General features: G+C 53.3%; 1 protein-coding gene across 1 annotated transcript in view; it reads right to left on the reverse strand.

Annotated features, from left to right (window-relative positions):
• Nucleotides 1-11,920: 11,920 nt before the first annotated feature.
• Nucleotides 11,921-14,996, reverse strand: part of LOC311446148 (uncharacterized protein) — a 45,077-nt gene continuing 42,001 nt past the window's right edge. Inside the window, exon 3 of the mRNA XM_084539030.1 lies at nt 11,921-14,350. Within this exon, the coding sequence (XP_084395156.1) occupies nt 14,163-14,350 (188 nt within the window). The 3' untranslated portion in view covers nt 11,921-14,162. The remainder of the gene's footprint in view (nt 14,351-14,996) is intronic.

A 14,996-nucleotide genomic window follows, 5' to 3' on the forward strand; every position in this document is an offset into this window, starting at 1 on the left:
AAAGCAACCCTGCACCATTTAGCACATTAGGGCTTCCTACTCCAGTAAGAAACCATTGGTTCCAGGGCACAGCTGCTGCCAATTACCACTACTTAACTGGCACATTAAACACATAGTAAGGAATTAGGAGTTTCGGTCTGCTCTCTACTTAACAATAACAAAGTCACTTGACCTTTTTTCAGCCACCACAATGGCTGTGTAAGTGACTGCTTGACAAATGTGCTTTGTAATGGTCTCTGTTCTTTCTCATGCGACTGGTGGAACAGTTAATATCTTGAGTCACAGCATTAAGACGAGTGCTCGTGATTAATTTAAGATGTCAATTAATCACCCCAAATGGACTGGTTTGTCATCACTTCCTAATGGGAAGATGTTGATTTGTCCCACAGAATCTGTAATAGGAACTGAGGCTGAAGCCCTCGCTCAGGAGCGGTTTCAGAGATCCCTGTTTGTGTGCAATGAGACCCGGCCAGGGAACTACGGCCACTGCAGCACAAGAGCCAGTAAGGAATGAATAAATGAAGGAAATAAGCACTTCCATGCTCAAGTGTCCAATTTTATTCCCATTTTTAAAAATAACACCAACTGGGAAGAGCTCTCCATTTATCTTTTCCAGAGTGCCAGTGTTGATTTTTTCTTTAAACACTTTATCTGTGCAATGACAGGCACATCACCCCACAGCTGGCTCCAGGGCAGCACCAGGGTGCGCAGCCCAGGCATGTGCTGGGGCATCGTGCACTCTTCTGGGTTATAGGTGACAATGTCCCGAGTCCAGAAAACACCGAGCACGCCTCCCTCACCATGTTTTCTGCACCCAAAGCATGCAGAAACAGCTTGACGTAAGGGGAAAAGGAGGAGGCTGCTGGGCACGGGGTCTGTACCCACCTGGCGCTGTGCAGGAAGGCTCTGGGCACGGGGAGGGGCTGCTCTGGTGGCACTGGCAGTCCCTGAGCTGGGGCCCTGCAGACGGACACAGAGCCCATCACCTCCACTCCCCGCCTTGTCCTCCTCTCATCCCTTCCTTGCCCCTCTCAGCTCGACTTGCTGTTACTGAGTGTGAAATCAAATGGGTTTGTAGAACAAACCAGGTCCTGCTTTCTCTTTGCAGGAAGCCTTATCTAAAGAAAGAGGTCCTCTCTCGTGTCAAGTAATGTCTCATTCCTATACACAAATGAATGGGTTCAGGTGGGATTTTCAGAAGCGCCCCAGTCTCATGAATATACATGAGACTTGTGCTTCTAGGTCACACACTTGGAAATCCTGCCTTAAGTCCTTGTCTTACACAAGTTCTCATTAGGAAGGTCCTGTATGGCAGCTTATGCCACTGCAGCCCAAGTTCACATGAGCAGAGCAGGTGGGAAACCAGGGAAAACCGGCATGCTGCCAGCAGTGCCTATCTGTATCAGTTCAGCATTTACCCTAAGTCAAAAGAGTGCAGGTGTGCAACGCTTTTGCCGTTCTTGTAGCCGTACTTTCATACATATAAACGTCTGCGCTGTTTAAGGTGTCCAGCGTATACTGTGCTCTAATTTTACACTGTATTGTTTGGAGATAAAAAATCCATATCCAGTCTTTAGGAACCCCACACATTCCTTCTCTCTAGAGGAGACAGCAGAGATTCAAAAAAATCTTTGATTTTAGCCGGGCAAAGAAGACAGTGACAATTTCAAATCTGTCCTTGGTTTCTTTTTATAGAAATAAGACATGTGCAGCGATGAGTCACAAACATATCTCGAAGCACTTGCAAGTGCTGCTTCTCACCAGTTCCTCCGAGCCACGCAGCAATCACTGCAGACTCAGACTCACCCCGAGCAGCTGGCTGAGGCCGGGGGCAGCAGAACAAGGGCAGCTCCGGGGCCCAGGGCCTCCTCCTTTGCACAGATGCACAGTGCTCGCAGAACCAACTTCCCTTGCCTGGCTCACTGAAGTGAAGAGGTGGCTGCACTTCGGGACCTGACCGGTGGCACTGGGAACGGAGCCTGTGCCTCTTCGCAGTGCAGCAGCGTTGACGTGTGCCCTGCAGTGCAAGCAGAGGCTCAGCTCATGCACGTTCAGCAGCTCTGGGCACTGAAGGCCGACGTGGCACTGTGCATTGCCCTCCTTAGTAGAGAACACATCGTGGACAGGCACCCAAGCTGGTTTCTTTTTTTTTTTTCTTTTTTTTCTTTTTTTTCTTTTTTTTTTTTTTATCTTTGCCTTTTACAAATTACTCTAAGTTCCATCCAAGAGCTTTGAGCTTTCTTTAACCAGCATGAGAGGCCCTGTTTATGCACACTACAAGCTGTGGGAGATTCTGCTGTTAAACATTGACATGGATTGAAACGTTGACAAACTTTCACCCACTACCTGTTGTTAACACAACATAAACCTGTCTTCTAGGTCTACCTGTGGGATGTAAAGTATAAGGAATGATATCCACAGACAACTAGTTGAGAAGTTTACCAAAAGGAGGGAAAAAGCACTGTTCTGATGAAAATAGGAAGCAGAGGTCAAGTGCTGCAGTTTCCTCTTTCTGCCAGAGGTACCGAACTCCAAAGTCTGCCTGACAGCATCATATGTTTGCAGACACCTCCTGCTCCCGAACCAGCTCCTTGTCTGCTGCATGCTGCGAGGATGTGCATCGCAGCAAGTGCTGTCACAGCGGTGATAACTGCTGGTGTGGCAGGACAGAGCCACTCGAGCCCAGCCAGACACGGCTGTGCCCACTCCCCCCAGACCAGCCTGTACCATGCACTAAGTGATACCGAAGGCAGGAATACTGCTGTCAATGCAAAGGCAAGCACAGGATGGTTCTACAGCACCATCATTTACACAGTCATGAAAACAAAATTGCTGGCTTCTTGCAGAATAACTCTGCTCTACCAGACTGTATGTGAGCGTATTTCACAGATGCTAACATCACCTAGAACCAAAACGCTTGGGAAGAAATCCTATTCTACCAGATCACAGTGGGCATGTTGAATCAAAAGACAGCTAACGACTGCAAACACCCTGCTTTACTCCAAACGGCGATTTCCTTTGCTGCACTTTTCCAGGATGTTTCTGGGTCACTTGCTACCGCATGAGGCATTACCTGGATTCATGTGAGTTGTGTCACCACTAATCAGTCTCACACTGTGGCAATAAATAGAGTCCAAGTGGAGACAGAATTTTTTCCACCCCGAAGCCTGCATGAGAAAGGAGCGCTGCAGCAGGAGATAAAGCATTACCTGCCGCTGGCTCCCATGCAGCCCCCAGCAACTCATAAAACTCCAGGCTGCAAGTTCACAACTCATATTAATCACAGAGCAAAGATGACACTTGGGCTGCTGGAAAAGAAAAACAAAGATGGAAAAAAATAAACTGGAAGTGGGTTAGAGAAGGAAAAAAAAAGCACAGAAGGTGTAACAGGGACGTGGAATAGGGCCATACCACCCTGCCTTAACACCTAGTGATGCTGTCCATCAAAACAGCTTCATCTGTCCCTTTTCACTTGTTTTGTTGTTGTTGTTTGTTTGTCTGTTTGTTTTTGTTTTGTTTTGTTGTTTTTAGATTTTTATTTTGGACAGACAACAGTGCTCCAGCACTGACAGGGCTTCCTCATCCTCATGCCAACACTGCATCTGTTCTTCTTTAGTTCCTTTGCAATGAGCTGCATTTTCCCCCATGCAGCCAGGTACCTCCCTGGAACAATACCTGGCTCGTTGTATGCCCAGGGGCCCATGAAATCCTGCTCTCTCATCAAATTCTCCTCTCCTCCAGCCTGCATGAAACACATACTCCTTTCCTACAAGTTCCCATGAAATCAGAAAAATGTTGGGAGCCTGGGGGGAGGAAGGACTGTCTTTCCCATCCATCCACTGCCTCCAAGTGTCCTTCTGTCCATGTGCAATCTGCGGCACAGCAGCCACGGGACCCGTCCTGCTGGCACAGCTGTGCGGGGCCACTTGGAGACCCTTTAGTAACTGTTATGAGCCTGTTCCTAGTGGGGTGTCCTCAGGGACGTCAGGTGAACCCCACGAGGTGAGCACAGCCCAGGCAGGAGTGGGCACAGTGTGCCACTCACCGGCATTCACTGGGATTTCTCCACAGCTTTTTTTGGACAAATCTCCATGACAAAAATGTAAAATCTGGAATTTTAACCCATAACCAACCCATGAAATTTCAGCTGCTTTCCCCTGAAAACATCCATCCCCTTTCCTAGACACGGCTGGGCTCTTGTTGTGGGCTGCCAGTACCAGCAGGACAGAACTTCCAGCAGTCGCAAAGTGGTGCCAATGGGGAAACTGGTCTTACTGGTCAAACAGGCCCCAAGGAGGGAGGCACAGGTGGCCCAGCCTGCCCCACAAAGCGTGAGCCGTGCCAAGGGCCTTCCCAGCCATCATGCATGCACACATAGAGGCTGGTCCCATTGTCCATAAGATCATTGTTTCTAATTCACACCAGCATGAAGGTGGGCTGTGAGGTGAGAAATACTCCCCATCCAAACAGCCCCAGCCCTGCTCTGCAGCCTGCGAGGACACCGCGGTGCAGGGAGGGTTGGCAGCGGCTGCCCCATGCCAGCAAGGTGTCACGGCCGGGGGCACAGCCAGAGAGGGCCAGAGGAGCTGGCAGGGAGCCTGCACCAGAGTCACGCCACTGTGTGGATCATCCTCTTATGCTGACTGCAAGGATTTCAACATGAAATCACAGAGTGCGAGACTGAGCCACAACTTTAATACAGATGGCAGTGTTAATTAGGGAACCAAAACTGCAATAATTAATTTTGTTCACTTAAAATAATTCTTCCAATTGATTCAGAAAAAATAAAGTCATAAAAATGAAAGAAAATATTACCATATTTATTATATCCCAAGCACCTTAAAATAAAAATAATTGCACAAAATGAGCAGCTGGAGAATACACAGAGTGGCAGCACCCAGTGGGAAAGCAAGGGAGATCAAGGTGAGCTAAGCAACCTCCTTTCAAAAGTTCCTGCTTTATACAGGCTTTGAAGTGGCAAAGCAGCTTCAGCTTGTTGTTTTGCGACTTGGCAAGTGCCAGCATCTTTACAATGCCTTACAAGGCACGAGCCCATCTCTGGGTGTGCCGGCACAGCCCCGTGCCATGCCAAGGCTCCCAGCACTGATGTGTGGCCAGCAGCGCACGGGCCCGCGAGCCAGCACCGAGCTGTGCCAGGCTTGAGCTGCCTGCACGGCCTCACAGCCCCCAGGGGAGACGTTTTTCTGTGTGAGCTCCAGGGAGCAGACAGGGCCTGTCCTCTGGATGGAAGAACACAGCCCCGCACCACTGCTGCCCGGGTCAGGAGCAGAGATCACCCAATGCCACCATCAGGCAGCGGCAGGGCAGCCCAGATGCACTGATCTGACCCACTTCAGAGCAGTTTGGCTCTTTAATTTATTAGTTTCCCCAAGAAAGATGTTTGAATTTAAACATGTCATCACTGGAAATGTCCTCGTAAGCTGGCAGGCGCCTGGCCTGGGAGCAGAGGCAGCTCTGCTGCGCTGCCCTGATGTAACTGGCAGTGACACAGAGGCTCGGGGTGCTGTTCTGCTTGTACCCTCTTTCTAATTTGCTTTTGGATGTTTTATTCACAGAACTGCAAGAAGAAGAAAAACCACAGAATGACCTCAGCTAATATGGGAAGCCAGCAACCTGCAGGAAAAGGCTCTTTTGTAGCTGGAGTTCCCCACAACACAAAGCAGGAGAGAGGTAACCCCAAAGATAATTTCCTCATCCTGATTGGGGATCAATTGACCACTTGCTCCCATTTGTTCTCTCCTGGGACTGGCTGCCTTCAGCCCTGAATGCAAATCAGTCACTCCTTATTTCCAAATGCAAATAGCGTCTGTGAAAGGCCTCGCTTTGAAATCAGTATTATTCCCCGGGGTCCCGACCCTCCCTGCCACTTCCCTCACCCCGTCCTCTATCTCTGACTCTGCACTCTGCCTTCCCAGAGTAACAAAGGTTACAGGGAAATAAAAGCAGAGCAATTACCATCTGGGAATCATCAAGCTGGAGTTCAGGGGGGAAGGGAGCAGACTGCAAGGACCCTGCTTACCCAACTGCCCACCATCAACGCATTCCTCAGCCCATGCCTGTCCAAACAGCCTGGTAATTGCTGCGGTAACACGGCCCCAGCATCACCTACCAAAGCACAGCAGGGGTGCAGCAGCCTGAGCCGTGCTGCCTCGACACCCTGGCTCTCACTCAGCTGTGCTTCCCTGCATCCCCAGTGCAGAGCCAGGCTCAGCACTGTGCTGGAGCACTGCACCCTTGTGCAACGCCTTTCATCTGTGCCCACACGTGTGGGCCTCGCACACACTGCCCTGCAGCGGCAGCGCCAGCCAGGACGGACATTTTTAAGAGCACCAGGAAAATCTGAGAATCAGAGCTGACACAGGGGCTGATTAGGAGCAGGCAAACTTTGTCCCAGTCTCTTTTCCCTCTCCAACGGTGCAGGTCTGTGCAAGCATCCCCTGCCTTGGTGCCCCACGGGGCCCCAGCAGCGCCCTGGGCTGTCAGTGCGAGAGGAGGCTCCTGCCCCAGCAGCTGCTGCTGAGCACAGTGTGAGCATCCACATCCCCTTCCTCTGCAACAAGCCCCTGAAACATCCCTTGCAGCAAAATAACACGGTGCCATGTCCCTGTGTGTGCCCACTGGTGCCACCAGGTCTGCAAGGCAGACAGGGAAGCCCCAGCAGCATTTCTGCCCTTCCCCAGTGGCCAGCAGGGGCTGCCCAGCATCCTGCCTCTGCCACCCCACCGCCACACATCTAGCCAGGATGCAGGGATGCCACTTCGCGTGGACAGGGGCACTGATATTTCAAAGTAGCAGGTCGAGCACTGCCCGCATGGCTCCAGGCCTGCCCTGCTCCCAGCACGCGTGCCCCGTGCCCGATGGGGACGGGGATGAGGAAGGGGACATCCTGCAGCTCCACTCCTCCTGTGTTCCCTCCCAGGCAGCCATGCCCTGAACGGGGCGGCTGCTCCTCCAGCTCATCAATCAATTAGTGCTCTGTCCGCTGTGGAGCCTGGAAATAAAACCTCCCTGTAAATCTCCATCACAGCCGCTCTGTTTTGGTGGCGAAGGGCCCCGCATTCCTGAGTTTCAGGCCGCAGCCACGTCTTCAAGAGCAGAGCCACAAGAGCTTTCTGATGGTTAATTGCTGGCACACTCTCACTGAAAACATGAAACACCCCCTGACAAGCCGTGTGATTTATTACTGCCCACTGCAAAACGGAACAAAATCAATTGGCTATTACCTCACTTAGCGAAGGCTTGTCACCGCCTGGGAGCAGGGTGTTAAAAATAAAAGCCAGGCACAGCCCCGGCAGCGAGCCCCTGAGCTGGGGCCGCTCCACCTGCTCCGCGGCAGATAACACCGGGCTGCGCTGGAGACGGGCTTTGCTTTCCCTAATCATCGCAGCGCTGATGCACCATGAGCCTACTCCTGCTTGGTGGTTATTAATTATACAGATGTCATCGCAAGTGCCGCGTACAGTAAATTTCAGGAGAGATGCAGAGCAATGACAGAATATTTGTTTATGACAGAAACGTATCCCATAATTAATCAAATTCGTTTGACCCTTTCCTGACCAGGCAGCCCTCCCTCCGTACCGGGAAGCCAGGCAAAGCCTGCCATCACACAGCCTGCGCGGAGCTGCACGAGCTCTGCAGGGCACGGCTTATTTGCTGGCTGTTAGGAAGTGGCCAGCACAGGCTCCAGGGACAGGGGCATTTTGCCCATGTGCCTACGCGCAATGAAGCACGATTTATTTGGCTGTTACCCTGTCGCAGAGGAGACAACACCAGTGTGTCCACCAAAGGCTGCTCAACACCCACACTGTGGCAGTGCTGATGCAGCCCGCCTCCGTGTGGCATTTCCAACAAAAACTGTCGGCTTCCAAGAACGCAGGGAAACCCACACATTGCCCTAGAAAACCTACCAGACAGAAAGCCACTCTGACAGAAATCCACCTTTATTTCCCCATTACCAGGTCTTTTCCTTAGCAGGAAAGGAGGGAGACAGAAAACTATTTCTGCAGAAGCAGCTGAGTTCAGTGAGAGATCCCTGTGCCAGCAGGATCTGGCACAACCCGGGGACACTGCCACTTGTTTGGTGTCTGCAGCCAATGTTTGCAAAAGTGCTCTGCACCCGCCCAGCTCCAGCGACATTGTAATTATGGACAAGATGCAGAGCCGTAGGAGAGGAGTCGGGGGGCACCACTGCTGCGGACACTTCTATGGTCATTTGGTGCAGTCGGTGTCAGGGACTGTGCCCTGGTACACGCAGGCTCATCCTGTGGGGCTTTGGTGGCAGTGCACATCTGCTGAGGAGCTGGCCAGAAACGGCTGATGCACATGTACATGGTATTTCAGAAACTGAATGGTGCCTCTCCTTGCATTTCATCGCCTTTGTTTCATTCCCAAATCACTTGCAGGCTCTTCCAGTCATAGCAGGGAGATGCTCCTCCCATGAAGCTCCGAACTGTGCAGAGCATAAAGAGGCTGCATTATTTATAGACTCCAGATAGATATTTCACACGCGGTCCATCCCATTCCCAGCATTCCCTCCATTCACAGATCATTAAGTAGCACTTGCTGACATATAAGGCAATGCAAGTGGAGTGGTTAACTTTGAATATTGCCATCCATCCCAGTGTTAAATGAGATTCAGAAAGTAATTGTCCAAAGAGATGGGGCAGCGTTTGCCCTGCCAAATAACGCTTAGCTCAGAGCATCCACAAAGGCACCAGCAATAATGTTATCGCAGGAGCGCCGGGCTGCACGACCCTGCACGCTGCCCCGCGCCACCTGTTCGCCGCTGGCAGCCCCGCGTGCAGGACACAAAGGCTGGCCGGGGCCCATTAGCATCACTGTGCTGAGCCGAGAGGGTTCTCCTCCCCTCTGGGCTCTCTGCTGCTCGGTGATTTTCCTCGCAGAACAAAAATCCTCCAAGAACCTTGGAGGGGCACAATGCAGGCAGGGCTTCCCCAAAAAAAAGCCTTAAGAGCAAAACCAGTCCCTGACTGGTTTAACATGGAGCCTGGTTGGCATGAGAAGGGGACTCTGCCATCAGCTCGCTCACAGACGGGTGTGTAGGCTCAGCAGGTTTTCCCTTGGCTGCCACAGGTTTTGAGCCCCTGCGATGCTTATGTCCCCTGCCACAGGCACAGAGCTTGCAGCCAGGCTGCCTGGAGCCAGCAGCTCTGCAGCCAAACCCGACCTTCTCCGGGCAGAAGAAAATCCCAGCTGGAAGCTCCCAACTGCCCCATCCCTGCCTATGGGGAGGAGGAAGATCAGCTGGCATGTCTGTGCCCATCCATAGGCAGCTTGGAGTAGCCCAGCAGAGACAATGGCAGGACATGGCTGTGGAGACATCTGTATCTGATCTAGAAAATGTTTTGGCTTCAAAATAGCAGCAGGGAATTGCTAAAGAGATAAATAAATAAATAAATAAATAAATAAGGCACATAGACACAAAAAGATCTGGGAGGCATTTACAGACTGTAGCAGAGAACTTTGGAAAATGAAGGCCTAGGACTTACGTCCCCAGGTAGCCTGGGCATTGTTCGGCAGCAGGGCCAGCCACTACACAGACATTTACTGGGGTGCTGGGGGAGCCAGGCACATCCCTGGGCTCTAACATGCCACACCTGTGGGCTCCAGCAGCAGCAGCAGGTCAAAGATGTGACCATGCCGAGGGGTGGCACTTGGCTGACATGAGCTTCTCTGTGGCAATGCCAGCGTGCACCCAACGCAGAGCACGGAGTTGTTGGTCCCACGCCAAGCTGGGAGCTGCCGGCCCGTCCCCAGCGCAGCACCAGAGGAGCTGCCCCTGTGCCCTGGGGCTCGTGCCAGCTCCCAGTGGCAGGGCGAGGAGGAGAGGTGCTGGCAGCTGCGGCTGCATGGCAGGCTTGGTCTGCTCAGCAGGCAAGAAGGATCTGTTTCATCCCTTGAGTTCCTGTCGCTAAAACCTCGCCAATGAGACAATGAGCAGAGATTTTGAGGTCTGCAGCAGAACGCCTGCATCCCCATCCCAAAGGCAGCTGCCACCAACAGTGCCACAGGGCCATGCAAACCTTACCAGGCAGAGCAGGCCTCCCTGCTGCCATTCACAGGACCTTCCATGTTATCCTGGGCAATTAGTTTAAGTTTGGGGACCCAACACAGCTGCGTACCCCGCTCAGATTTCCTCTGCTAAGGCTAATGCTGTTGATTAGGGCAAGAGCCCCAGCACCTGCAAACCGGGCAGCAGGCACTCAGCGCGAGGTTTGCTGGTGCACGTCAGGTTCACAGCGGCACGGCGGCTGTGCTGCCAGCAGAGTTGCAGCGTGTCCAACGCTCAGCTAAAAGTCACCTCACACCGCAGCACTTCCATTTCAGTCCATAGCTCTGTGTGCTGCAGCCACAGGAGCAGAGGGGCCAGTGGAAAATGGGGCTCTGAGCTCATGCATCTTATTTTAGCTCTCCATCCTCTCTGGAAGCTATCTCAGGCATGTTTTGGGAATATAGCAGGTATTTTTATGAGTGGGATTTGCAAGGGTATTTTCATCTTAGTCTTGGAGACAGCTGGGCCCGCTGCCAGACTTAGGGAGCACAGAGGCAGAGGCAAGAAACATAAAACTAGCGAGAGGTAGGTTTCCTACTGGGGCTTATATTTAGCAGTGAGGAGCAGGAACACTTTAAAATGTCCTCGTGCTCTCCGTGCCAGAGTGTCCCCTCAGCTAGGTCACAGGGGCCAACTTTGACCCAGGCCAGGAACAGCAACAGGAACGTGTCCCCGCTGGTGGCACTCGTCCGGCCCCGAGCACCTGGCACCGCCAGCCCGGCCAGGCGGGGCTGAGACCCAGGCTGCCCTCGGGACCAGCTGACGCCGGCGCGGCACACGCGGGAGCGAGCCAGCCATCGCCCACGTGCCGGGCGAGCGCTGCCACCGGGAAGCTGCACGCTGTGCTCGCCGCACACACGGTGCTCCTGCAGGCAAGGGGCACGGAAACGCCCTGGGTGGGCTCATCTCCGATGCTCCTACCACAGCCGGTCAGCTCTGGCAGCGCCACGGCACCATGTGGTATGGCACACACAGGCCATCGTACCCAGCTGGCCACACGGCGTCCATGTGCTGCGTGCCCTCACTGCATGCATCGGCCCTGGGCAGGGGACGCTTGTCACAGCACTGGGGACAGGCTCAGAGGGCAGCGAACAGATAAATAACAACTGCGGGGGAAAGCCTTGGAAAGAGGCGTCTAAACCAGCCCCGCTCCTTCAGAATTGTATCCCCAAACCACACACGGCAGGCTGCCACCATGACCTGTGCCCAGCCCAGGGACAGGAGCGCAGCAGGCAATGCTTCCAGCGCTATACCCGAGGTGAGGACTGCCCTCCAGGGATGGCAGCTCACCCCCTTCCCTCCCCATCCAGAACATCAACCACGCTTTGAGCACCAGGCTCCGGCCACGTTTGTGCTTGAGGAGTGGGCATAGGTGGGAACACCCCACACCCTGTAAGTGAGGGTGCAGAACAGCAGCTGGCACCGGACCTGGAGCTCCTCTCGTCAAGGGGAGGACGAGGAGCGGTGTAACCCCCAGCAGGAAGCCAGGCGGGGCCAGGAGCCCATCCTGGCACAGGGCACGGCTGGGTGCCCCGGGACAGGGCCACCAGCCCGGCGGCAGATGACAAGTGGTGGCCAAACTGGGGCCGAGCAGCCGGGGGAGAAGCACGACCTTGCAGTGACATGGGCGCGCCGGCCGGGAACACGAGAGGAGCAGCTGCGCGGTGCTGGCGGGGGGCCGGGGGCACGGGCTGCCGGGGGCCAGCGCGCAGCCGCTCCGAGCCAGCGAGCACGGCCAGCGTGCTGCAAAAACAAAATGCCTTCCCAGGGAAGGGAGGGAAAAAAAAAAAAAAAAGGCAGCTTCAACCAAGAAACAGCCAGAAGTCATTTTTGTTTTTAAAGCATCTTTATTTTGTTCATTTTGAATTGAATTTTTATGCTTGTTTCACTGAAAACGGACAGACTTTGAAATACCACGTGTTTCCCTCCCCTCTGCCCAGAGAGGGACAATAACCAGGAGGCAGAGGAAGGAAAACAAGTTTCCTTTCATGCCTTTTTTTTTTTTTTAATACATCCTAAGTGTACTGTCATGCCCACACCCAACGCAACAGAACACGCCCCGCACTGGGGTCCCTGCAGGCACTCACTGCCCTTGCTGTCTCCTCGTGAGCCTCCTGCAGCACAGGACTCACACCAGGGCCCCACTTGGGCCTCACACAGGACCTCAGCAAGCCGTGGCTTCAGCAGGAGCAGAAGGCGGTGGTGGCCTTCAGTCCCATTCTTCAAGAGCTCAAGGGCAGGGCTGCTGACACATGAAAGCAAGGACTGCTCCACAAAGCCCTCGTTCCTGCTGCCTGTCTCCAGGACACGCAGGGAGGAGGTGGCAGCCAGGAGGAATGCCCCCCTCCTGGCCATGCTGACAGAGCTCATTTTGGGATCACCCTGGGATGGAGACTATAGCAGACCACTGCCGTTAAACGTGTGCTTCCTCTACTTCTAACCTGGACCAACTCTCCTTGTATTTATCCTTGCATCTTCTGTGCTGGTCTGTCAAACAGCATATAGCATCTTCAGTAAAGCAGTGGAGGAAACAAAGTGGCTTTTCTAAGAGGGGATCCTTTCCTTCCTGTTAGCACCCTTCGGATGCATTCAGCCACAACCTCATGGCTTAAAGGCTGCTCTGAGATCTGACATGGCAGTAGTAAGAAGCACTGCTGATACTCAGATTTAAGCGCACACATTTTGCCTAATGCAGCTGCCAGGTTCTTAAGCACTTGCTTCATTATGAAATCATTCACAGGCAGTCATTACGGAGAGAGAACTGTGTTTGTCCCCCTTGGAAGGACTGGTCCAAACAAGTCAACAAGAGGCAAGCACCAGCACCCGGCCAGGCGCTGCCTGGCACAGCCTGCGGATGGGTAAACTACCACTGGGCCGGGGAGAGCTACCTTCACCTCTGGACTAGTCCTAGCAAACAACCCAGGGCCACACAGCCTGAGCAGACATGTCTTCGGGCAGGCAGCCTTTCCTGCAGTGCCCTCCTTGTTGTCTCCTTCAGCGGGCTGCAAAAACGAGGCCCCCACTTGCGAGCCCCTGGTCCGGTCCCGCTGCAGCTTGGCCCTCGTGCACGTGGTGCTCCACCATTTCGGTGACCAACCTCTGAGCGTGAAATGGTGGCAGGCACAGCTGCACCCATCAGTGGCTGCCATCCTGTGCAAATCTACTGATTACATCTCAGTTGTCATGCCACTCAGTGAGAAGCGAAGCTAAATTAGAGCAACTAATTGCACCTCTCTTTGAAACAATCAGGATGACAAATCAGTGGTAATCTCTTCAGTTCTAGAGGAAAGCTATTGCTGCTCACTTACAAGGATTAATCAGCTTTTCATCAGTGTTATTATACCAACTCTGCCTCAGGAAAAGCCCCAAGGCCACGCTGGCTGGGCTCACACCACAGGGACACCAAGGCTTGCAGGTTCTGGCAGAGATGGGAGCACGGCAAGGTTGCCCTCACTCCCAGCCCTTGGCTGTTCTGGCCAGGCTGCAGGCAGGCTGGCAGCTCACGTTGGCCTCCACGCAGCAGGCAGGAGGCCCTGCCTGGCACGTGGCAGGCACTGTACCAAGCCAAGCACCCACGGAGCAGGGGACTGGGCTTCAGGAGCCAAGGCAGCCCCATGCTCAGCACAACTGGCAGCAGGGGAGATGGGTAACAACTACCTTAGAGCCTGAGCGGGTGTGGGAGCAGAGCCCAGGAAGGTTTTTGCTGATGCCGCCACTCCATGTGCACCATTGCTGTGGATAAGGAGAGGGTCCTTGTCTCAGGAAGGGCTGGTCAGCATCTCTGGCCACACTGAAGTTCTGCACTTTGCACCCTTTCTGCAGAGAATGTCTTTGGGAGGCAACTTCTATAAAAGCAACTGGCTGGTGGTGTTTATGCAACTAAATCAGCCTCCCCAGTGTGGCACTAGTCCCCAGTATACCCTCTACAAAGATATGTACACCCCACCTCACTCTGTCAGCATGGCCATGGTGCACCTGCCTGTGGGCAAAGGCTAGCTGAAACTCGTGTCCATTCTGCCTCCCCTGGAGCCGGCCGGACCTAGCAGGTGTTTGGGCATCGTGCTCTTGTTTAGGTGCAGGTCAGCGCCGCTGCCAGCGACCCGGCCCAGTGCAGCAGCTCTGAGTGGGAGGCCGCCCAGCTGTGTGCTGGAAGATGATCCTTGGAGTCCAGCAGACAGTCGGCAACAAGGCCAGCATGGTGCTGCTTGGGGACGCTGTCCGAGAGGGCATCCACGTGGCTCTGGGTTGAATCACAACCTGCAAGGGAGGGAGAGCAGACTGGATTAGCAAAACTCAACAGGAGTTACAAATGCCCAGCTAACAGCAGCGTGCTGTGGCTTCAGACAAGCTGATGTTAAGGGGTCCTGGACCATGGCCCTATTGCAGCATCTTCCATGAAAAAAAAATGAATCAGACTGCAACCAATTGCTAGGGGACCGTAAAGGGTCCTGAGTCTGTGCTGGGATCCCAATGCATGCATGCCAGTGCACCAGAGCCCACAGCAGTTCAACACAGCTCTCCCACTGTGCACAGTAGTTCTGTGCCAGCTCTGTTAAGTTACAGCATTTAGATTGCACCATAAAAATGCAATGATGCACTTGAGTTGCATAAAGATCTAACTCGTGGAGGAGAAAGGGCTCTTGATGTTTCCCCATGGCAGGCTTTTTAGGGTACATTATGAAAGCTAATACCATGGATGGAGACTGAATGGGAAGGTAAGCAGGCCAGGTGACAGAGCCCTCCAAAAAAGTTAAAATAAAACGGCTGAAAAATGTAAAAGAAAATGGAAATCTGCAATAAGTGCCCGCTACCAAAGAAACCTCTAGCATGCTCATATATTGTAAGCATACACTACGTAGCATAATTGTAACTTCACTTTCCCACTGACATGCATGTGCACATA

Source organism: Aythya ferina (assembly GCF_964211825.1).
Source record: "Aythya ferina genome assembly, chromosome: 17".
In the NCBI taxonomy this organism is placed as follows: domain Eukaryota; kingdom Metazoa; phylum Chordata; class Aves; order Anseriformes; family Anatidae; genus Aythya; species Aythya ferina.